This window comes from Tachyglossus aculeatus, chromosome X1 (assembly GCF_015852505.1).
Source record: "Tachyglossus aculeatus isolate mTacAcu1 chromosome X1, mTacAcu1.pri, whole genome shotgun sequence".
Lineage (NCBI taxonomy): Eukaryota > Metazoa > Chordata > Mammalia > Monotremata > Tachyglossidae > Tachyglossus > Tachyglossus aculeatus.
The window spans coordinates 5,812,466-5,838,652 of NC_052101.1; the positions used below are offsets into that span (position 1 = coordinate 5,812,466).

A 26,187-nucleotide genomic window follows, 5' to 3' on the forward strand; every position below is an offset into this window, starting at 1 on the left:
GAAAGACTGATAACAGGGTTTCCCTATGATCCTATCAAATCCTTGAAATAGCATTCCTGGCAAAGACCTTTATTATTGTAACCAATTCACAGACAAACTATGGTTACTATGTGCCCTTATTCTCCCCTTGAGCTCAATTCAAATCACTGAAGAAAACATTCATTCGAGTAGAAATGACTATACAAGGTAGATCAGACATTGTCTTTATCCCACAAGAAGCTCTCTTTTTAAGATAATAACAATAATGATGATGGTATTTGTTAAGCGCTTATTATGTGCGAAGCATTGTTCTAAGCACTGGGGGGATACAAGGTGATCAGGTTGTCCCACGTGGGGCTCACAGCCTTAATCCCCATTTTACAGATGAGGGAACTGAGGCACAGAGAAGTTAAGTGACTTGCCCAAAGTCACACAGCTGACAGTTGGTGGAGCTGGGATTTGAACCCATGACCTCTGACTCCACACCCGTGCTCTTTCCACTGAGCCACGCTGCTTCTCAAGATGGGAAAGTCAGATACACAGAACAATATCAGTGAATTAGGGGCAACAATAAATTATAAAATTCAACGGCACGACTTAGCAATGTCTAAAAATAGAGTGAAAACAATACTTGACATTAGTACTTAGGCTCCAAGCAAACAATCCTTGATTACAAATTAATAGCAGCCTAAGAGCTCAAAAGGCAGGGTTTCATCCCATACCAGTCTTCACCATTTATTACTCTATTTATATTTTTATTTTATTTGTACATATTTATTCTATTTATTTCATTTTGTTGATCTGTTTTGTTTTGTTCTCTGTCTCCCCCTTCTAGACTGTGAGCCCACTGTTGGGTAGGGACTGTCTCTATATGTTGCCAACTTGTACTTCCCAAGCGCTTAGTACAGTGCTCTGCACACAGTAAGCGCTCAGTAAATACAATTGAATGAATGAATGAATGAATGAATGAATGAAAAGAAGCCAGGAAGCCCGGATTGGTTTTGCCAACACTCTGCTCTATCAAATCCGTAACTGCGCAATAATACCATTCTTCCATTAAATGCCTTTCATTCATTCATTCAATCACATTTATTGAGTGCTTACTGTGTGCAGAGCACTGTACTAAGCACTTGGAAAGTACAATTTGGCAACAGAGACAATCCCAACTCAACAACAGGCTGATAGTCTAGAAGGGGGAGACAGACAACTAAACAAAACAATTAGACCGGCATCAATAGCTTAAAAATAGACTTGCTATTCCGTTGCTAATTCATTCAACAGTTAGTCCATCGAATGACTGTTCTTTGCACTTGGATTTGCGCCTGTTATTCACCCCTCCGCACTTATGTGCATATCCATAATTTATTTATATCAACGTCTGTCTTTCCCTCTAGACTGTAAGCTCGTTGTAGACAGGGACTGTATCCACTAACTCTGTTATATTGTACTTACTCCCAAGTGCTTAGTACGATGCCCTACACACAGTAAGTACTCAAAAAATATGATTGATTGATTGTTGCCATTGCAACAAAGCATCCTGGTTTTCCACGGCACGATAGATCATTTTCTTTTCTATTTGTGAGTTTCGTTTGCATTGGCTCCACGAGATTCAGATTCAGCAAGTGTGGTTCTCTAAGCTAGCCTGTATAATAATCATAGTAGTAATAATGATAATAATAATCATAGCAATGTGGTAATCTCTTAAGTGTTTACTGTGTGACAAGCATTATGCTATGTGATGGAGTAGATACAGTCAGAACAGACACAGTTCCTGTCCTACACAGGCTTTATAGTCCAAGAGAAAAGGAGAACAGATATTTAGTTCCTGTTCCACAGATGAGGAAATTCAGAAATAAAATGACTTGCTCAAAGTCTCACGCAGCAAAGTGGCTGAGCTAGGATTAGAAAGTAGTTCTCCTGACTCCAGCTCTGCACTCTTTCCACTACGTAATACTGCTTCTCTAAAGTATGTCATTTTTCAGGTACCATTTTCAGGTCAGAAACAGCATGGCTCAGTGGAAAGAGCCCGGGCTTTGGTGTCAGAGGCCACGAGTTCAAATCCCAGCTCCGCCAATTGTCAGCTTTGTGATTTTGGACAAGTCACTTAACTTTTCTGTGCCTCAGTTACCTCATCTGTAAAATGGGGATTAAGACTGTGAGCCCCACGTGGGACAACCTGATCACCTTGTATCCCCCCCAGTGCTTAGAACAGTGCTTTGCACATAGAAGTGCTTAACAAATACCTCATTTTTTTTTCCCCACCCTTCACCTCTCCCAACACCCTGAGGCAAAAAAATGTACTCCTAAGATTGTGAGCCCCTGAAGGATCAGGCTCTGTGTCTGATTCCCACTTCTATATTCATTCATTCATTCAATTGTATTTATTAAGTGCTTACTGTGTGCAGAGCACTGTACTAAGCACTTGGGAAGTACAAGTTGGCAACATATAGAGACGGTCCCTACCCAACAATGGGCTCACAGTCTAGAAGGGGGAGACAGACAACAAAACAAATGGACAGGTGTCAAGTCATCAGAATAAATAGAAGTAAAGCTAGATGCACATCGTTAACAAAATAAATAGAATAGTAAATATGTACAAGTCAAATAAATAGAGTAATAAATCTGTACAAACATATACACAGGTGCTGTGGGGAGGGGAAGGAGGTAGGGTGGGGAGGATGGGGAGGAGGAGAGGAAAAAGGGGGCTCAGTCTAGGAAGGCCTCCTGGAGGAGGTGAGCTCTCAGTAGGGCTTTGAAGGGAGGAAGAGAGCTAGCTTGGTGGATGTGCGGAGGGAGGGCATTCCAGGCCAGGGGGAGGATGTGGTCCGGGGGTCGACGGCGGGATAGGTGACAAAGAGGCCCAGTGAGGAGGTGGGCGGCGGCAGAGGAGCGGAAGGTGCGGGCTGGGCTGGAGAAGGAGAGAAGGGAGGTGAGGTAGGATGATGATGATGATGATGGTATTTGTTAAGCGCTTACTATGTGCAAAGCACTGCTCTAAGTGCTGGGGGGATAACAAGGTGACCAGCTTGTCCCACGTGGGGCTCACAGTCTTCATCGTCATTTTACAGATGAGGTAACTGAGGCACAGAGAAGTTAAGTGACTTGCCCAAAGTCACACAGCTGACAATTGGTGGAGCCGGGATTTGAACCTGTGACCTCTGACTCCAAAGCCCAGTCTCTTTCCACTGAGCCACGCTGCTTCTCTATAATTATGATGGCATTTATTAAGCGCTTACTCTGTGCAAAGCACTGTCCTAAGCGCTGGGGAGGTTACAAGGTGATCGGGTTGTCCCACGGGGGGCTCACAGTTTTAATCCCCATTTCACAGATGAGGAAACTGAGGCACAGAGAAGTTAAGTGACTTGTCCAAAGTCACACAGCTGACAGTTGACGGAGGTGGGATTTGAACCCGTGACCTCTGACTCCCAAGCCCGTGCTCTTTCCACTGAGCCACGGAGGGGGCGAGGGGATAGGCAGCCTTATATACACATTCCCAGTCCTTAATACAGTGCTCTGAACAAAGTAAGTACTCAATAAATGCTACTTCTACTAAGTAAAGTGGTTTGAACCCCTAAGAGGTTACCAACTATTCTTTGAATGACCACTCTTCCAGACTCTGTCCGGCATCATACTGTTCATTTTTGTTTGTTTTTTTTTTATTGTATTTGATAAGTGCTTCCAGTGAAACTGAGTGAACAGAGCATGAGCCTGTGAGTCAGAAGGACCTGTGTTCTAATCTTGTCTCCTCCTCCTGCCTGCTGTGTGACCTCGGGCAAGTCACTTGACTTCTCTGTGCCTCATTTACCTTATCGATAAAACAGGAATTAAGACTGTGAGCCCAGTGTGGGACATGAACTCTGTCGAACCTTGTATTTACCTCAGCATTTAGAACAGTGCCTGGCAGATAATAAGTGCTTAACAGATAGTGTTATTATTATTATTATTATTACTTTGATACTTTCTGCAACTCTACAACACATATAAATTTCCTTATGCATTCCTATTTTCCCTATCTGTAATTTATTTTAAAGTCTGTCTCCCCCTATAGACTGTAAGCTCCTTGGGGACAGGGATAATATCTACAAATTCCACTGTATTGTGCTTTTCCAATCAATCGATCAATGGTATTGATGGAGCATTTACTATGTGCAGGGCACTCTACTAAAGACATGGTAGAGTACAATACAGCAGAATTAGCAGATATGTTCCCTGCCCATAATGAGCTTACATTTTAGATGGGGAGAGAGACAGTAAAAGGAATAATTAAGTTATAAATACATATTTTCCAAGTGTGAGTACAGTCCTCTACACCCAGTAATATTTTCCAAGTGTGAGTACAGTCCTCTACGTCCAGTGACGCCTCAGTAACTTCCAGAGGTTGATGGATTGAATGGTTAATTGGAGTGAGGATGGGAAGTTGGGAGAAAGCTGATTCAGCCTGGATTGGCTTTATTTATGGATACTGTCCTTTCCTGGTTTTCTTCCTATCCATCTCTCTAACCCTTCCTTCTCAGCTGCCTTTTCAGGATTTTCCTCTGCCTCCCACCCTCAACTTTGGAGGTCCCTCAAGGTTCAGTTCTGAGTCCCCATCTGTTCTCCATATACACCCACCCCCCTGGATAATTAATTCACTCTCGCAGCTTCATCTGTCTTCTTTACAGATGATTCCAAAACTTACCTCTCCACCCCGACCTCTCTACCTCTCTGCAGTCTCGCATCCCCTCCTGCCTTCAAGAAATCTCTACTTGGATTTTCAGGCGATACCTCAAACTGAACATATCCAAAGGAGAACTCCTCATCTTCCCACCCAAATCCTGTTCGCCTCCTGATGTTCCTATCACTGAAGACAGCCCCACCACAAGCCTGTAACCTTGGCATTCTTCTCGACTCTCTCATTCAACCCACACAGTCAATCTGTCATGCAATCCTGATGGTTCTACCTTCACATCTCTAGAATCCAAGCTTTCCTCTCCATCCAAACTGCTCCCACATTGATCCAAGTACTTATCACTCCCTGCTTTGACTACTGCCTCAGACTCCTCACTGATGTCTCCTCTCTCTTCTCTCTCTCTCTCTCTCTCTCTCTCTCTCTCTCTCTCTCTCTCTCTCTCTCTCTCTCTCTCTCTCTCTCTCTCTCTCTCTCTCTCTCTCTCTCTCTCTCTCTCCTTTTCAGTCCAAATTTCACCCTGCTGCCTAGATCATTTTTCAGAAAAACTGTTCAGTCCATATCGCCTCGCTCCTCAAAGGCCTCCAATAGTTACCCATCAAGCTCCCCATTAAACAGGAATTCTTGCCCTCAATCATCATCATCATCATCATCATTATCATCAATCGTATTTATTGAGCGCTTACTGTGTGCAGAGCACTGTACTAAGCACTTGGGAAGTACAAGTTGGCAACATATAGAGACAGTCCCTACCCAACAGTGGGCTCACAGTCTAAAAGGGGGAGACAGAGAACAAAACCAAACATACTAACAAAATAAAATAAATAGAATAGATATGTACAAGTAAAATAAATAAATAAATAAATAGAGTAACAAATATGTACAAATGTATATACATATATATATATATATATATATATATATATATATATACAATCCACTGCCTCTCTCCTACTCCTAAATAGAGTAACAAATATGTACAAACGTATATACATATATATATATATATATATACAATCCACTGCCTCTCTCCTACCATGCCTCAGTGATCTCCTCCTCCCCCTCCTCCCCCTCCCCATCCCCTCCACCTTACCCCCTTCCCTTCCCCACAGCACCTGTATATATGTATATATGTTTGTACGGATTTATTACTCTATTTTATTTGTACATATTTATTCTATTGATTTTATTTTGTTAATGTGTTTTGTTTTGTTGTCTGCCTCCCCCTTCTAGACTGTGAGCCCACCGTTGGGTAAGGACCATCTCTATATGTTGCCAACTGGTACTTCCCAAGCGCTTAGTACAGTGCTCTGCACACAGTAAGCGCTCAATAGATACGATTGAATGAATGAATGAATCTCCTACTAATACAAATAATGATAATTATGGTACTTGTTTAGTGCTTACTTTCTGCCAAACACTGGGGCAACACTAAGAGCAAAGAGCTGGGGCTCTAAGCTAAGACTAACACTAAGAGTTAGGGCAGATACAAGGTAATCAGGTTGGACACAGTCCCTGCCCCACATGAGGCTCAGCCTTTTAATCCCCTTTTTACAGATGAGGAAACTGAGGCCCAGAGAAGTGAATTAATAATAATAATAATAGTAATAATAATAGTAATAATAATAATAATAATGTTGGTATTTGTTAAGTGCTTACTATGTGCAAAGCACTGTTCTAAGTAGATACAAGGTAATCAGATTGTCCCATGTGGGGCTCACAGTCTTTATCCCCATTTTACAGATGATGAGGCCCAGATTAGTGAATTGACTTGCCCAAGGTCACACAGCAGACAAGTGGCGGAGCCAGGATTAGAACCCACAACCTCTGACCCTCAAGCCCGTGCTCTTGCCACTAGGCCATGCTAATAACAATAATAATAATAGTGGTATTTGTTAAGCGCTTACTAGGTACCAAGCACTGTTCTAAACGCTGGGTTGGATACAAGGTAATCAGGTTGTCCCACATGGGGCTCACAGGCTTAATCCCCATTTACAGATGCGGTAACTGAGGCCCAGAGACGTTAAGTGACATACCCAAGGTCACAAGCTGATAAGTGGTGGAGCCGGAATTAGAACCCATGACGTCTGACCCCCAAGCCCTCGCTCTTGTCACTAGGCCATGCTACTACAACCTACCCCACACTCCACTCCTCCAACAGCAACATACTCTCTGTATTTTGATCTCACCTATCTTGCCATTGGCCTCTTACCCACATTCTCCTTTGTTCCCCCCTTTGTCTCTACAGTCCACTTCCCTCCCCAGCTTCAAAACCCTCTCAAAATTACATCTCCTCTAAAATGCCTTCCCAGACTAAACCTTCATTTCTACCTATCTGCCCTCCCATCTGCAGATGAGAAGCAGAGATCTGAGAAGCAGAATGGCTTAGTGGAAAGAGCCCGGGCTCGGGAGTCACAGGTCGTGGGTTCTAATCCCGGCTCCGCCACTTGTCAGCTGTGTGACTTTGGGCAAGTCACTTCACTTCTCTGGGCCTCAGTTCCCTCTTCTGTAAAGTGGGGATGAAGACTGTGAGCCCCCCGTGGGACAACCTCAACACATTGTAACCTCCCCAGCGCTTAGAACAGTGCTTTGCACATAGTAAGCACTTAATAAATGCTATCATTATTATTATTATTGTCAGTTGTGTGACCTAGGGCAAGTCACTTAACTTCTCTATGCCTTAGTTGCCTCATCTGTAAAATGGGGATGAAGAATGTGAGCCCTAAGTGGGACAACCTGATTTCTTTGTATCTACCCTAGCACTTAGAACAATGCTTGGCACATAGTAAGCACTTAACGAATACCATTTATTCATTCAATTGTATTTATTGAGCGCTTACTGTGTGCAGAGCACTGTACTAAGTGCTTCGGAAGTATTATTATTATTATTATTATTATCATTATTATTATTATTATTATTATTATTATTATTATTATTATTATTATTATTCCCCATGTACCCCTTAAGCACTTTGATGCTGACTCCAGCCCCACAATATTTATGTTGATGTTCTCTACTCCACTACTTCCCTTATCCCTAGTCTATCTCAATGTCTGCCTCCCCCTGTAGAGCATAAGCTCTTTGTGGATCGCATCTACCTCCTCTACTGGATTGTACTTTCCCAAGCGTTTAGTACAGTGTTCTGCACACAGTAGGCACTCACTGAATACCCTTGACTGTTTGACTGATCGACTAATTCAGTGCCTCCAAGTCAGTGGCGAGGATTTTCCCTTTGAAGGAGATGGATATAAAAATAAATTACAGCAAAAAGGAAGAAGGAACAGGGTGATATGTACATGTCTTATGCCATTGAGCCGTCTCCAACCCATAAAGATGCCATGGACACATCTCTCCCAGAACGCCCCATCTCCATCTACAATCGTTCTGGTAGTGGATCCACAGGGTGTTCTTGGTCAAAATTCATAAGTGATTTACTTTTGCCTCCTTCTGCACAGCAAACTTGAGTCTCTTGCCCTCAATTCTCTCCCGTGTTGCTGCTGCCCAGCATAGGTCGTCATCATCATCATCATTAGTCGTATTTATTGAGCGCTTACTGTGTGCAGAGCACTGTACTAAGCGCTTGGGAAGTACAAGTTGGCAACATATAGAGACAGTCCCTACCCAACAGTGGGCTCACAGTCTAAAAGGGGAAGACAGAGAACAAAACAGGTGAGTTTTGACTTGTAGCAGATTGCCTTCCACTCGCCAACAACTGCCCAACTAGTCTCTGCTTGACTCTCCCTCCTGTAGTCAAGATTGGTAGAGTATTGGAAACTCTCCAGGTGCGGCCCTGAGAGGGAAATATGTACATGAGTTAATGGTTAAATTAATAGAGTGTGTGAGTTGTAGCTAAGTGTTTGGGGAAGATGTGAGAATCTAAGGATCTGAGTAATCAGACACGCGCTTGAGTATTCTAGTAGTGTTTAATAGATACCATTGATCCCTTCATAGACTCTGACATAGTTTGCCTATGGTCGGCATTCTGGAAGTCAAGATGGTTTTCAGGTTTACAGGGATCATGGAACAGACAAGCTCTATGTGAATCAAAAATAACTGTGACAGTTTCTAACTCCCATTGGTTAGAAGACTGGATTTACACTCTAGCAAGGAACATTTGAGTCCAAGGGAATCATTTAAATGAGTCAGCATTAATTTATGAACATAGCCTCTTATTTAGATTAGCTCTGAAGGTATAACTACATAAAATGATGTTTGTGTGTGGATGTTAAGGCAGCTTTCTAGTAATATATAAATGGAGTTATGCATTATGCTAATAAAATGTAAAATGCTGGGAAAATATTGCATTGAATAAAAATGTGTGACCAGCCTAGAAGTTGTATCCAGCACCAAGTATTTGGGCTTTATAGTCCCAACCACAGTGAAGAAGTCAGGTTGAATAACTAATTCTGTTTTCACTGAAAGATTTGTAATGTGATGAATGCCACATGACATATGATATCTATACATTTGACATAGGTAATTGTCCTACAAAATCAGAAATGGAGATACTTTTGGAGAGATATTTAATTAGTGTGTGTGTGTGTGTGTATGTGTGTGTGTCTAATGAATGATCAACATCCCTTTCACGACCTCTTAAGTCATTTACTATTTACTAAGGCTCATTCTCTTCTGTCATCCCACCCACCTCTTGCTCATTTTTTAATAATAGTTATGGCATTTGTTAAGTGCCTACTATGTGCCAAGCCCTGTTCTAAGTGCTGGGGTAGATGCAAGGTAATCAGGTTGGACCCAGTTCGTGTCCCCCATGGGGGTCACGATTTTCCCCCATGGGACTCACGGTCTTAATCCTTGGTTTTACAGATGAGGTAACTGAGGCCCAGAGAAGTGAAACGACTTTCCCAAGGTCACACAGCAGACAAGTGGCAGAGCTGGGATTAGAACTCAGGTCCTTCTGATTCCCGGGCTCAGGCTCTATCCACTAAGCCGCCTATCTTCACTCCCGCCTGGAAGTCCCTCCCTCTTCACATCATGATAAAATGCAATTCTTTCCAGGTTCAAAGTGTTACTGATTTCACACCTCTATCAGGAGGTCTTCCTACATCTCCCCACTCTAAATCCCCCTGTTGCCACTTCGGCCTTTCTGTCACCCTTATGCACATTATTTATTTATTTATCTATTCATTTATATTAATGTCTGTCTCTCCCTCTAGACTGTACGCTCGTTGTGGGCAGGAATTTCATTCATTCATTCAATTGTATGTATTGAGAGCTTACTGTGTGCAGAGCAATATGCTAAGCACTTGGGAAGTACAAGTTGGCAACATACAGAGTCGGTCCCTACCCAACAACGGGCTCAAAGTCTAGAAGGGAGAGACAGACAACACAACAAAACATGTAGACAGGTGTCAAAACCATCAGAATAAACAGAATTACAGCGATATGAACATCGTTAACAAAATAACTAGAGTAGTAAATATGTACAAGTAAAATAAATAGAGTAATAAATCTGTACAAATATATACAAGTGCTGTGGGGAGGGGAAGGGGGTAGGGTGGCGGGGGGGATGGGGAGGAAGAGAGGAAAAAGGGAGCTCAGTGTGGGAAGGCTTCCTGGAGGAGGTGAGCCCTCAGTAGGGCTTTGAAGGGAGGAAGAGAGCTAGTTTGGCGGATGTGTGGAGGAAGAGTATTCCAGGCCAGGAGAAGGGCATGGGCCGGGGGCCGACGGCGGGATGGGTGAGAATGAGACCCATTGAGGAGGTAAGGGGTGGCAGAGGAGTGGAGGGTGCGGGCTGGGCTGGAGAAGGAGAGAAGAGAGGTGAGGTAGGAGGGGGTGAGGGGATGAAGAGCCTTGAAGCTGAGAGTGAGGAATGTGTCTGTCGTTATAGTGTACTCTTCCAAGCGCTCAGTACAGTGCTTTGCATGGTAAGCACTCAATAAATGCGATTGAATGAATGAATTAGTGAATGTTTCCACAGTCCCTGTAGCACTTCAGATGTTCCCTGTAAGTTCTACTTCTCTCCCTACATCTGGCTTATAATAATAATAATAATAACAAGAATAATAATAATAGTATTTGTTAAGCTCTTACTATGTACCAGGCACTGTTCTAAGAGCAGGGTTAACAAGATAATTGGGTTGGCCACAGTCCCTGCCCCAGCTGGAGCTCACAGTCTTAATCCCCATTTTACAGATGAGGGAACTGAGGCACAGAGAAGTAAAATGACTTGCCCAAGGTCACACAGTAGAGAAGCGGCAGTGTTGGCATTGGAATCCAGGATCCTCCGACTCCCAGGCACATCATCATCATCATCATCATCATCAATCGTATTTATTGAGCGCTTACTATGTGCAGAGCATTGTACTAAGCGCTTGGGAAGTACAAATTGGCAACATATGCTCTATCCACTAGCCCTGCTAAATTGTAAATTCCTTGTGGGCAGGGATCATGTCTGCTAACTCTATTGTAAGTTCCTGAGTGAAGAGTGACGTGCTGTGCTCAGCTAGCGCTACTGAGAGATTGACTTTCTGGCTGGGTAGATAATAATAATAATGATGGCATTTATTAATCGCTTACTATGTGCAAAGCACTGTTCTAAACACTGGGGAGGTTACAAGGTGATCAGGTTTCAGCCCACCCCATCCCTGTCTACTCTGGTCCAGAAGACCACTCAGCCTTGGTGGTCACCGAGGCAGGAGAGGCCAGCTGGGAACGGAGAAGCCCTTTCAGCCGTGGCACGAATGAAATGGATCGAAATCAATAAATCCATCCATCGGCCATTCAATAAAGAAGGGGGGCTAGACAGACAGACATCTCTGGGTGATTGCCAGGAAGGGGTAGCTACAGGGCAGTGGGGAAGGTGTGTCGCAGCTTGGTTGTTGTTATTGTTTTAGACTGTGAGCCAACTGTTGGGTAGGGACTGTCTCTATATGTTGCCAATTTGTACTTCCCAAGCGCTTAGTACAGTGATCAGCTCATAGTAAGCGCTCAATAAATACGATTGATGATGATGATGATGTCCGACCCATAGCGAACAATGGACACATCTCTCCCAGCAGGCCCCACCTCCATCTGCAATCGTTCTGGCAGTGGATCCACAGAGTTTTCATGGTGAAAATAAGGAAGTGGTTTGCCAGTACCGCCTTCCACGCAGTGAATGAGTCTCTGTCCTCGACTCTCTTCCATACCACTACTGCCGAGCACAGTTGAGTTTTGACTTGTAGCCGATTGGCTTTCAATCGCTAGCCACTGCCCAAGCTAGAAATGGAATGGATACACCTCTGCTTCATTTTCCCTCCCATAGTCGAGACTGGTAGAGTCCTGGAAACTCTCCAGGGGTGACTCTGAGAGCGCAGCTCATTCCCTGGATGGGAATGAGGAAATAATTTTCAAAGCTGCGGAAGGGAGAGAAAGTGATTGAGGTGGGAGGTTTTATGGAGTGGTGGGGATAAGGGGAGAGGATGAAGGTTTGGGGTGAGGGGGGAACTCATTCGATTGTCAACTAGGGTCACCAGCATAAGAGAACACAACAATCTGTGTGGAAGTGAATGTCACCACAATTTCAGCTCTTCACCACCGTTGTATTTGTTACGGTGCCTGGTTTCAACCTTCTTCTTGCTATTTCTGCTACAAGGTAAAGTCACTGATTCCAGGTGATCTTGTCATGCCATAAATGACTTGTCTAAGTTCACCCGGCAGACAACTGGCAGAGCTGAGGTTAGAACCCAGGTCCTCTGATGCCCTGACCCTGTGCTTTATGATGATGATGATGGCATTTGTTAAGCACTTACTATGTGCAAAGCACTGTTCTAAGCGCTGCAGAGAATGCAAGGTCATCAGATTGTCCCGCGTGGGGCTCACAGTCTTTATCCCCATTTTACAGATGAGGTAACAAGGGCACAGAGAATTTAAGTGACTTGCCCAAAGTCACACAGCTGACAACTGGCAGAGCCGGGATTTGAACCCATGACCTCTGACTCTCAAGCCCATGCTCTTTCCTTTAAGCAATGCTGCTTTTTCCAGTAGGCCACACTGTTTTCCAATGATGCCAAATGGTTATATATGGTCGAAGAATACAATGGGTCAGTCTCGATGCCCTCCTCGCATTTCTCTCGTCTCTGATGCGAGGGAAAGAGCAAATATGTTGTACTCCACTGCACCATCAAGACTGTGAGCTCATTGTGGGCAGGGAATGTGTCTGATCATTGTTGTCTTGTACTCTCCAAGCGCTTAGTACAATGCTCTGCCCACGGTAAGCGTTCAGTAAATATGGATGAATGAATCTGAAGCCACATTCGCTACTCTGGTTAATTCCAAGAACAGCGTTCCAGGCCTTTGCTAGCAATGGAGACCTGTGAGATCACATCCTAATTCCTGTAGTCCCCGCTTTCCTCTTGAAGATGGTAACCGTGGGGATATCTTTGAACTCCTATGGCATTGTCTCAGTGTTCCTTATGTTGAGAAGAAGCTTGCGGAAACCACTAGGCCGAGAGCGTCCTCAAGTATCTGGAAGGTGTTGGCTGGCATAACCATCCCATCCGGGAGCTTTGCCATTTTTCACAGCTCTGACTGCAGTGATGACTTCATTAAGTGCCGGAGCCAAAAAGCCACATCTTTCCATGTTGGCTGAAGAACTGTCCCTGGAACAGCCTCAATGGGGGGATGTATGTGAAGGAATGAATCAATATGTGGTATTTTACTGAGCACTTACAGGTGCCGGGCACTGTACTAAGAGCTTGGGAGAGTGGAACACAATAGAGTTGGTAGACCCGATCCTTACTCACAAGGAGAAGCAGCGTAGCCCCAGTGGAAAAAATATGAGTCTGAAAATCAGAGGACCTGGGTTCTAATTCCGGCCGGGACATGGAGCAAAGTCTCGGTGCCTCAGTAAAATGGAGAATAAGACTGTGAGCCCCATGTGGGATGAGGATTGTGTCCTATCTGCTTAGTTGTATCTACCCCAGTACTTAGTACACTGCCTGGCACAAAGTAAGCACTTAACAAATACCAAAAAAAAAAAAAAAGAAAGCTTAGCATCTAGAAAAAATCACTGAAATGGGCCACCATCTTTTCAACCTGCCTCCTTTGTCTGAAGTTATGATTCATTCATTCATTCAATCATATTTATTGAGCACTTACTGTGTGCAGAGCACTGTACTAAGCGCTTGGGAAGTACAAGTTGGCAACATATAGAGACGGTCCCTACCCAACTCTTCCCTGGTACAGAGAGATTAAGTCTTTTGGATGTTTCTACAGGACTCTGCCTTGCTTCCAAGCTGCCTAGCCTTGCATATAGCTTGAGCCATACACATTTCTTTGCATGATTTGCATTCCACAGATAAGTTTTGGCAAACAACAAAATAGAAAGACCTGCAAACTGTGGTGGATGTACATAATTTGTTTGGTTTTGCAAATGATAATAACAGTAATGATAATAAAGGTACTTGTTAAGCACTTACTATGTGCCAAGCGCTGTTCTAAGTTCTGGGGTCGATGCAAGTTAATCAGTTTGGGCACAGTCCATGTCCCACATGGGGCTCGCACTCTTAATCCCCATTTTACAAATGAGGGAACTGAGGCCCAGAGAAGAGGAGTGACTTGCCCAAGGTCACACAGCAGACAAGAGGAGGAGCCAGGTTTAGAACCCAGAACTTTCCAACATCCAGACCTGTGCTCTATCCACTAAGCCACACTGCTTCTCCTACAAGTAGCCCTTTGGCCTATAGTCAGTCAATCAGTCATATTTACTGAGCACTTATTGGATGCAGAGCACCGTACTAAGTGCTTGGGAAAGGAAAATAGAGCAAAATAAGAGACAAATTCCCTGCCCTCAACATAGTCATTCCCAATCAGCCCCGTCTTGTTGTTCTCTGCTGGTAGAACCCATCATCTCTTTGTTTATGTTAATCAATCAAAGGTATTTATTGAGCGCTTACTCTGTGCAGAGCACTGTTCTGTTGGCAGACATGTTACCGGCCCATAATGAGCTTACAGGAGAAACAGCGTGGCTCACTGGAAAGAGCCCAGGCTTTGGAGTCAGAGGTTACGGGTTCAAATCCCAGCTCCGCCAACTGTCAGCTGTGTGACTTTGGGCAAGTCACTTCACTTCTCTGTGCCTCAGTTACCTCATCTGTAAAATGGGGATTAAAACTGTGAGCCTCCCCTGGGACAACCTGATCACCTTGTAATCTCCCCAGCGCTTAGAACAGTGCTTACCACATAGTAAGCGCTTAACAAATACCATTATTATTATTATTATTATTATTATTGTTATTATTATTATTATTACAGTACCAGGCACTGTATAAGCACTGAGATAGATTCAAACTAATCAGGATGGACACAGTCCCTGTCTCACATGGAGCTCATAGACTTAATCCCCATTTTGCAGATGAGTTAACTGAGGCACAGAGGAAGTGAAACGACTTACCCAATGTCAAAGAGCAGACAAGCGGTGGAGCCGAGTTTAGAACCCGCGTCCTTCCAACTTTCAGGTCCACGCTCTAACCACTAGGATCCGTTGCTCCTCTGTTGGAACAGTGATAGATGCCGATTCGGTGCTTCCCAGAAGTTCTTTATATGTTATAGGAGTTGGCCTTTCAGCTACCAGGTGGGGTTAGATGGTGCTTTATGATATTTTTGTCTTTATTGTTCGAGAGCATTTGGCAATTCCTGGGCAACAAACAACCCAGTCCTGCTGCCGCACTTCATCAGTACAATGAGCATCCTACTGGTCTACCTTTTGGGTGATGATATGAGCAAGAAGATGCCCTACTGCCTTGATCTCAAGGCATCCAATATTCATTCATTCATTCAATACTACTTATTGAGCAATTACTGTGTGCAGAGCACTGTACTAAGCACTTGGAAAGTACAATTCGGTAGCAGATAGAGACAATCCCTTCCCAACAGTGGGCTCACCGTCTAGAAGGGGGAGACAGACAACAAGACAAAGCAAGTAGACAGGCATCAATAGCATCAAACTAGATAAATAGAATTATAGATATGTACACATCATTAATAACATGAATAGAATAATTAATACGTACAAATCTACACTAATGCTGTGGGGCGGGGAGGGGGTAGAGCAGAGGGAGGGAGTCGGGGTGATGGGGAGGGGAGGAGGAGCAGAGGAAAAGGGGGGCTCAGTCTGGGAAGGACTCTTGGAGGAGGTGAGCTCTCAGTAGGGCTTTGAAGAGTTTCCTCTTATGCAGATTAGAAAAAAAAACATAAAAACTATCAGTGCTTATGAACTGAAGGAATAATAATTATAGATGTTCTAAATTATTTATTTATGTCAACATCTGTCTCCCCCTCTAGACTATTAATTTGTTGTGGGCAGGGTGCACATCTACCAATCCCATTTCATTGTACTTTCCCAAGCACTTAGTACAGTGCTCTGCATCATTATCATCATTATCATCATCATCATCATCACCACTATCATCGATGATATTTATTGAGCATTTACTATGTGCAGGGTACTGTATTTAAGTGCATGGGAGAGTCCAATAAAACAGAGTTGATAGACTTGTTCCCTGCCCACAGTAAGCTCACATTCTAGAGGGGGAGACAGACATCTATATTAATAAATGATTTATAATATATATATATATATATATGTAATTTATATATGTGGACATAAGAGCTGTGAAGCTGAGGGCTACTCAATAAATACCATCGATTGATTGATAGATTGGTAGATAAATATTATTTGATATGAAGGCGCAACCACATTTTAGTTGAATTCTAAATACCATCGTCTCTTTTCTTTTCTGTAATCCTCTTTCCAGGCATCATGGTATCTTCTTTTTCCCTCTCTTTTTGACTTGCTTTCTAGCCTTTTATCCCATATCTTGGTTCCAGGGGGGAAGCATGAATAAAAGAAGGCAGGGAGGAGTGCTGATTTTATGAACTTCAGAATTGCGAGGCAGGGAGCGGGCCGGCGGGGGAGAGTAGAGGGGAGGGACAGATCCATCCATCAATCGTATTTATTGAGCGCTTACTGAGTGCAGAGCACTGTACTAAGCGCTTGGGAAGACAGATGGTAATGGAGATTTTGCAATTAATCAGTGTCAAGAAGAACCAGTAATAACAATAATAATTATGGTATTTGTTAAGCGTTTACTATGCGCCAAAGACTGTTCTAAGCCCTGGGGTAGATTCAAGGTAATCAGGTTGTCCCACGTGGGACTCACAGTCTTAATCCCCATTTTACAGATGAGGGAACTGAGGCACAGAGAAGTTAAGTGGCTTGCCCAGGACACACAGCAGACAAGTGACGGAGCCAGGATTAGAGCCCCCATTCTCTGATTCCCAAGCTCTCTTAGTGGGCTTTTCCCACTAAGCTGCATTGCTTCTCACTTGGTGCTAGTGTCTCATCATAACTCTAGTACTTCCATTTCTAACTATAAGGTTTGTGTAAATGATTATTGACAGTAGTCTGCCATATATTCCTGGAGATTTAGGTAAATTCTAGAGTGTCCTAAATGCCTCCGTTGGCTAAAAGATATATTCCTTATAACTCCAAGAGTTATTCTTTAGACGAACATCACTCAGCCATGTCCCTGTTCTATGCTTTGTTCTTTTCAGAGCTGATTAATTTCCAGAAAAGGGAGCTTTCTAGACTGTGAGCCCACTGTTGGGTAGGGACCGTCTCTATATGTTGCCAACTTGTACTTCCCAAGCGCTTAGTACAGTGCTCTGCACACAGTAAGCGCTCAATAGATACAATTGAATGAATGAATGAATGAACCTAAACAGGTGTTGTATGCTACCAAGGGCTTAATACAGTGCTTTCCACACGGTAAGGGCTCAATAAATACGATTTAATGAATGAAATACCTCTCCCTTTATAATTTGGGGTTTCAGTTATCTTGCTTTTGCATTATTTCAGTTTCTTTATCCTATTGTCTTTATCTGCATAGTAGCATGAAATATTGTTCTCCACATTTGCCGGGGGGACCTTTTTTTGGATTTAACATATTTGTACTTCCCAAGCACTTAGTACAGTGCTCTGCAAACAGTAAGCGCTCAATAGATACAATTGAATGAATGAATGAATGAACCTAAACAGGTGTTGTACTCTACCAAGGGCTTAGTACAGTGCTTCGCAAACGGTAAGCACTCAATAAATATGATTTAATGAATGAAATACTTCTCCCTTTATAATTTAGGGTTTCAGTTACCTTGCTTTTGCATTATTTCAGTTTCTTTATCCTATTGTCTTTATCTGCATAGTAGCATGAAATATTGTTTTCCACATTTGCCAGGGGGACCTTTTTTTTGTATTTAACATATTTAAGAGAAGAAACAAACAAAAAAAACTATGTCCCTTATTTTTTGGATTGAACACTGCAAACTAGGAAAATCATTTGGTAAAATTTGAGAAAAAATAGGGTGTAATATGACAAAAGGGTGTAGAAATCTAAAATTCTGTTCTACTCTTAATGGAAATGGTAATTTACTATTGATAATTGTTAATAACAATTTTTATAGTTATAATCTGAGTAGGGAGAGTTTTCCTCATATTTTGGAGGTGTGTTAATGTTTTCAGATCATTAGGATTGCATTACCTTTTCTGTGAATATCAAGACATTTGATGTTCTCAAATAATTCAGCTGAGAATTTTAGTCCCTTTTGTTCCATTCAGAGAAAATATGCAAGTAATCATACTTGCATTAGTAATAGCAGCATATTTGCCAGCTCTTTGGTAGAAAGTCAATGCAAATCTCAAATAGAAATTAAAATGTTTTCTTTGTTACTCTATTATTTTAATGGTATTTGTTAAATGCTTACTACTATGTGCCAGTCACTGTACAAAGACCTGGGGTGGATCAGGTTGAACGCAGTCCATGAGCCCCATGGGATTCACAGCCTTAATCCCCATTTTACAGTTGAGCTAACTGAGGCACAGAGAATTTAAATGACTCACCCAAGGTCATACAGCAGACAACTGGCAGAGGCAGGATTAGAACCCAGGTCCTCTGACTTGCAAGCCCGTGCTCTTATCTCTAGGACATGCTGCCTCCCAATTAAATATGGCCTTAAAGATATATATTATATAGATTTTATATGCACTATATACATTATATGTATATATGTGTGTGTGTATATATATATATATATATATATATATATATATATATATATATAAAAATAAATAGAGATAACTTTGTTTTTCTAGCCCTTACTTTGCAAGGACACAGTTACCCTGAACCTGTTGTCAGTAAGCATCACTTTGAGATACTTTTTCATATTTTCCTATGAAAATATTTCATATTTTCATCTTTCCATTATATTAAACCTTGGAACTGCCTCATTCTGATTTCTTTAGTTTCTACCTCATTTCTCTATACATTTTTTTTCAAGTTAGCAACTACTACTGATTAATGCCTCAAATTATTTGCTTTCAAATGAGTTAAGGAACTTGAGCAAATTAACTCATTCATCTTTGCGAACTTTTCCTTATTCTGCACAATAGTGAGTGTGCATTAATCCTCACAATATTCTAATGAATTGATCTCATTTTGGTGCTCATTTTCTTAATCAGACATATGAGGCACAAAGAAACGAAGTGCCTAACAGAAGATTCTTCAGCAAGTCAGTGTGGAACCCAGAACAACATTTTGAATAATAGTGTATTTTTTTCTACGGCTAAAGAGTTTTGAAGATATCATCTTCCAGCAGGTTGGAGATTAAGGAAGAGGATTATTCAATAATGATTATCCTGGAAACCCAAATTAGGGAGAACTGAATAATTTATAATTACAGCATTTACTAAGGACTTAATCATAATAACTGTGGCATTTGTTAAGCACTTACTCTGTGCCAAGCAGTATAGTAAGCGCTGGGGTGGATATAAGCGATTTGGGATGGACACAAACCCAGTCTCACGTGAGGCTCCCAGTCTCAATCCCCGTTTTACAGATGAGGTAACTGAGGCACAGAGAAGTGAAGTGACTTCCCCAAGGTCACACAGCCAACAAGTGGCAGAGTCAGGATTAGAACCCATGGCCTTCTGACTCCCAAGCTTGTGCTATATCCACTGTGCCATGATGCTTTAGCTATATAACCTCGGGGAAATCACTTAACATCTTTGCACCTCGGCTATTTCATCCGTAAAATGGGGATAAAACATGTGTTTTCTCTCCCTTTCATACCATGAACCCAGTCGGTGACAGGAATTGTATCCAATCTGCATAAGCACTTAGTTCAGTGCCCTGCACACAGTAAGCGCTCGATAAATATGGTTGAATGAATAAATATGTCGTGTCAACCTTAGTACTGTGTACAGTGTTGACACTTAGTGAGTGCTTAACGGATGCCATAAACACTTAGTTCAGTGCTCTGCACACAGTAAGCGCTCGATAAATATGATTGAATGAATGAATGAATATGTTGTGTCAACCTTAATACTTTGTACAGTGTTGACACTTAGTGAGTGCTTAACGGATGCCATAAGTGCTTAGTACAGTGCTCTGCACACAGTAAGCGCTCAATAAATATGATTGGATGAATGAATAGGTTGTGTCAACCTTAGTACTTTGTACAGTGTTGACAGTGAGTGCTTAATGGATGCCACAAGTGCTTAGTACAGTGCTCTGCACATAGTAAGTGCTCAATAAATATGATTGAATGAATGAATGAATGTGCCAAGCACTGGGATAGATTTAAGGTTATCAGATCGGACACAGTCTCCGTCCCACCCTGTCCTTACAGTTCATTTGTTCATTTGATTGTATTTATTGAGCAGTTACTATGTCCAGAGCCTGGGATAAGCAGGCACGTTTCCTGCCCACAGTGAGTTCACTGTCTATTTTATTCCCATTTTGCAAATGGAGAAACTGAAGCACAGTTATTAAGTGACTCGCCCAAAGTCCCACAGCAGCTAGTGGCAGTCAGGACTCTCCCCCTTCCAGGCTGTGAGCCCGCTGTTGGGTAGGGACCATCTTTATATGTTGCCAACTTGTACTTCCCAAGCGCTTAGTACAGTGCTCTGCACACAGTAAGCGCTCAATAAATACAGTTAAATGAATGAATGAATGAATGAATGAATGAACCTGGGCCTCTTGTCTCCTGTGCCCTTTCCTCTTGTCTATGCCCTCTCTAAATAGTCACTGTAGGATTGCTGTGGCAGAGAAGAACTTTAAACCAACTCCTCCTGGCATTTAGCTTGCTCTGGTCTGCCTGTTGGCTTTCTTTGAGAAGCTTTCATCTTTCTCTGTTTTGGTGCTTTCTTGTAGGGAAAAAAAAAAAATCTCCAATCCCTGTTGATCATAGCACTGGTAATAGCTGTATATGTGACCCAGTTCCAATAACAATCCACATATTCTGTGTTTCCTCCCACCGAACATATTGTGACCTCCGATTCAATACCGCACGCATCATCGCGAGGTGTCTCGTTGAAATAAATGATTTGGAAATTTCATTCAGGGTCCCCCAAACTTGAATTGCTTTTGACTTAAAGGGCGAAGAGATAACGCGGCTCTTTTACTTTCCCAAACAGTGTTTACGGTTGTCCTTTGGCCAAGAAAAGAAAAACACAGGAGAAGCAGCCCCAAGAGCCCGCTCCCAAAAGGAAACCATTTGTGGTGAAAGCAGACAACTCCTCGGTGGATGAATGTTACGACACAGATGGAACGGAGGAGATGGACGAAAAGGAGGAAGAGGAGGAGGAGGAGGACGAGGAGGAGGACTATTCCGATGAGGAACAAGGGGACGAGGACGAGGATGACGAAGAGATTGATCGAGAGGATGAGGAGATTGAAGAGGAGGAGGAAGATGATGAAGAGGAAGGAGAGGATGTGGAGGACGAGGAGGAAGAAGAGGAGGAGGAAGAAGAGGAAGAGGAGGAGGAGGAGGAGGAAGAAGATGAAGAAGAAGAAGAACATGGTAATCATTAAAATATTAGTAAAGTAGAGAATGTCTGTTTGCGGGACTTTGATGTACTGAGGGTCTCTTTTCTTTTCTCTGCTTAAAAATGAAGCTTCTGCATTCTTTTACACTTTCTCTTAGTGACTGCCTATCAAAAATTTTTGTAGTTCTCATAGTTTCTTTCAGGCAAATGAATGCCACAGTAGATATTGGTTTGCTGAAAGGTACGCAATGTGTAGTTTAGGATATCTTAAATAAGATGAAAAATTTTAAGTTGACATAGCAAAATGTAAAGTAAACGGGTTTTCTTGGATACCTTCTCCATTTTGTAGAGGATGCAGTTTGGGGGAATTATCTGACCCTAAAAAATGGATATTATCCCTTCACACATCTCCTTATTTGAAGTCTGAGTTCCAAACAGCTGATAAGCTCTTTGATGTAGATGCCTAACTTAGGTGTAACTTAGGTGAACTCAGAATGAAAATTAACATTAGTGAGACGAATTCAATAGCTCTTTTAAAATACTTCATTCTCACTTTAAAGAATGATATTCTGTCACTAGAGTCCCTTTCCCTAATGCAGTGAAAACACATAATGAAACTTTCACCATGCTGCAGTTGGCTTATTCAAGGAACCAAATGCCAATGAAGCGACACATTATTCTTGCTTCCACTTAGCACTAGTGGGTAAAATGATTCAGGAAATCTTTTGTTCATGCAGGCTTCCTTTTTTCTTTTGGAGAAGATTTGCCTTAAGGTTTGTGTGAGGTGCCTAGGTTCGGAGCGTTTCCTCATTCTCTTGAAATTCGCTTAGTGGAAATTCAAAGACATCATTAGAACGAGTGAGGGAAGCCATTTTGCCCAGGGCTGAAAATTTTTTGGGAGTTCGAAGGATAGGTGGTACTGATTCTTACTGTAGAAGATTGCTGTTTTGGAGTTGTGGGGAGGGCGGAAGATAGGCCTTGTGAGGCCAGTATTGTCAATCCCTATTAGAGGAGCGGGAAATCCATGACCATCACTTCTCCGGAGCAGGGATGCTTTTACTCCCTGATATTCCGCTCAGAGTGACTTGGCTGAAAATCCTTAGAGAGGTGTTGGGTGGTGATGGAAAACAGTGAACCGACATTATTTTCTAAAATCTTGGTAACTAAACAAACCAATTCTCCCAGCAAGCTGTGACAGATTTTAGGGAATTAACTTCATAAAACATGATGTTGAGGCGTTATAATCTGACATCGGGAAAATGTATATGTATTTAATATCCTAGTCAGTATCCTTAGGAGGTTTCCTTTTCTGACAAACTGGGCTGCACAGCAAGGTAAAATAGAGAGAAGGAACACAATTATCTCTAAAATACAAAAGCGACTCAGCAAGGCTTTTTCTAAAACCGTTCAATGTCATGAGAAGGAGAGCAGGTAGCGACAGGCAATATCATCAATATTATTTTTTGAGTGCCTGGTGGATGCAGAGACGGCACTTGGGAGAGTACAATTGCATGAGAAGACATGATCACTACCCTCGAGGAGTAGACAGTCTAAGAACTGAAGATGAGAGTTTGCGTCATAAAAACAAATGTTGGAAAATTTGGTTTGCTAACAGTACAGTGAGTGATTTCAGAATATGATCAAGCTATACTGTTTTAGGCGATACCATTGATTGTCAAAGCTAATTAATGATCCATGTGTTCGTCATGGCTAACTATATGGTTGATGTGAGGTACAATTCTCTAATTTAGATTTGAGTATCCAAGGGAGGAGAACAGAGATTAATGCCTCCTACAAAAAAAAGAGAGATTACAAGCCTTTGCATTTCCTTTGGCCAAAGGCCCCCGTGATCCTTTCCTTTTGCTGTTTGTTTTCCAGATTTCAATCTTCAACTTGAATTGCTTTCTGCAATCTTAAGGAACCCTAAAGTTGAAGCATGTAAAGCGATATGAGGGAATGTTGGGAAGGAATACATGAAAGGCTTTTTAAATGGCCTGTAGTATTTATTGAAGAAAGTCCTGAAAGGTCAACCTGAACGTGTGGGGTTTTATGTAATTTTAGCATTTGTTCAATTCTGACTATTCATCCTCCTCTCATGAGTAGAAAACTTACAGTCATTGCTTTCCTAGCTAGGAAAATTTCATTCATTCAGTAAGACAGTCAGTCGTATTTGTTGAGCACTTACTGTGTGCAGATTTCCCTCATCTGTAAAATGGGGATTAAGACTGTGAGCCCCAGGTGGGACAACCTGATCACCTTGTAACCTCCCCAGTGCTTAGAACAGTGCTTTGCACATAGTAAGTGCTTAATAAATGCTATCATTATTATTATTATTATTGCAATTCAGCAACAGAGATAATCCCTACCCAATGGGCTCACAGTCTAGAAAGGGGGAGGCAGACAACAAAACAAGTGGACAGGCATCAATAGCGTCAATATAAATAAATAGAATTAGAGATATATACACATCATTAATAAAATAAATAGAATAATAAATAGATACATATACACACAAGTGCTGTGGGGCAGGGGGCAGGGTACAGCAGAGGGTGGGAGAAGGGGCGATGAGGAGGGGATGAAGAGTAGAGAAAAAGAGGGGGCTCAGTCTGGGAAGGCCTCAGGCAGCAGCTGAGCATACTGCAATAGCATGACAACAAACAAATACACATAGCAAAACTAAAACCAGGGTCTAGACGACTTCCAAATCAATGGAAGACAAAGGGTTTGATAGAACACTGCCACATAAACCTTCTTAGTATCCTGCAAGCATCAATTAAGAGCCAAGGTCATTGTGAAGATGAGAGTTCAAGAGCTGACTGCTGTCTCAATAAATGATCCATTGTTCTAAACCTAATCTTTAAATTCCCCTTTAACATCTCTCCCCCACAAAAGTGCCCTCTTTAACCTTCCGTTCAATGCTCTGAATCTCTTTGGCCAAGGATTTTACAGCCGCTCAAAAGAGCTTGCCAACATTGAAAAGACTTTGAGAGAGTTAAGCAATCTACTGCTATTATAGGAAGACAAATCCTTCCAATTTACCTCACGTAGCCAAAAAAATAAAAAAAGAAGACATGCAGGTTGCCCTTTCATGATAACCTATCCCGTACCTCGTATTCCCCAAGGGAAATCAGTCATTTAGGGATAGTTTTTCACCACATAGTTATCGCAGCAAATTCTCTGGAGGGAAGCATCAAAAGGCACTTTGGATTGTCAAGGCAACCTGAGGTCTCTCCCCTCCTTCTGAGAAGAGATAGCTGTTTTCCAGAGGCTGTTTCACAAAGCTTTTCTGTTATAGAGCGAAATCTCCATGGGAGGAGCTCCAAGAACGGAAATTCCAAGGAATCATTTAGCCACTATCACACGAAGACATTTAAGATGACTTGTCCTCCAGGTATTTCATTTCCAGCGTGGCTCAGTGGAAAGAGTATGGGATTGGGAGTCAGAGGTCATGGGTTCGAATCCCAGCTCCGTCAATTGTCAGCTGTGTGACTTTGGGCAAGTCACTTAACTTCTCTGTGCCTCGGTTACCTCATCTGTCAAATGGGGATTAAGACTGTGAGCCCCACGTGGCACAACCTGATCACTTTATATCCTCCCCAGCACTTAGAATAGTGCTTTGCACATAGTAAGCACTTAACAAATGCCATTATTCTTCTTATTATTATTATTATATCCCCCAGGGTCAAGAGAAGGCAGACTGACAGAATGTACAGCATAATCTGTACATTGATTCTAAACATTCCACACAGTCAGCCGAATGGCTATTCATTTTGACTGAAATGGGACTGTCCAAGACCTGTCTCTCAATCCTTTCTTTTCATATCCCAAATATGCACTCCATATTGGAATGGTCTGTAGGGGGAATCACTGTATTTTTCTGTTGCTATTGGGAATAAAATTCCCTAGTACTACATTTTACTGTTGATAGGAGCATTTTTATCTCCAAAGGAAAATATTTACGATTTTTATAAAACACAGAAGAATTCAGAAAAGGTGCCTCAGCAGATCATCACTGAACAGCATTGACATTTCTGATCCCTGGGAAAAGATGAACTTTCTCTGTGACGTAGCTCAATAGAGGGTGTGAGCCACTGGGACTTAAGACCCCACTTCGTCTTTCTTGTTTAACACCGAACTGACATTTACCCTTGGGTTGCCATCCTGGAATTCCTTCTCAGGCTTCTGGTGCTTGTTTGTCTTATAATAATAATAATTAGTTATGGTATTTGTTAAGTGCTTATTATGTTCTAAGCACTGGGGTAGATACAAGCTAATCAGGTTGTCCCATGTGGGGCTCACAGTCTTAATCCCCGTTTTGCAGATGAGGGAACTGAGGCACAGAGAAATGGCTTGCCCTAGGTCACACGGTGGAGCCGGGATTAGAACCCACAACCTCTGACTCCCAAGGCCGTTATTTTTCCACTAAGCCACGCTTCTTAGTAGATATTCAGAGATTCAGGCCCGTGGCGCAAAATGGGTAGGCTGTTAATTATTAATATTAATGATAATAATAATAATAATAGCGGTATTTGGTCAAACACAGGTATCAATTCAGAGAGAAAGGAAAAGACTACACTCAGGGAATTTTGTAAATCCCTACTTGTGAGTACAAACACACACACAGACAGACACATATAGGCACAAACACACACACACAAAATCATGCAATAAAGGGCATGTTAAAGCAACATGAGTTGAAAGAGGAAGCCAAGACTTTGCAAGAGA

General features: G+C 42.2%; 1 protein-coding gene across 4 annotated transcripts in view; it reads left to right on the forward strand.

The window, feature by feature from the left end:
- MYT1L (myelin transcription factor 1 like) overlaps positions 1–26,187 on the forward strand; it is a 450,983-nt gene that overhangs the window by 215,594 nt on the left and 209,202 nt on the right. For all 4 annotated transcript variants that reach the window (XM_038772247.1, XM_038772248.1, XM_038772250.1 and 1 more), the window contains exon 6: positions 21,112–21,497. In XM_038772247.1, the coding sequence (XP_038628175.1) occupies positions 21,112–21,497 (386 nt within the window). The remainder of the gene's footprint in view (positions 1–21,111; positions 21,498–26,187) is intronic.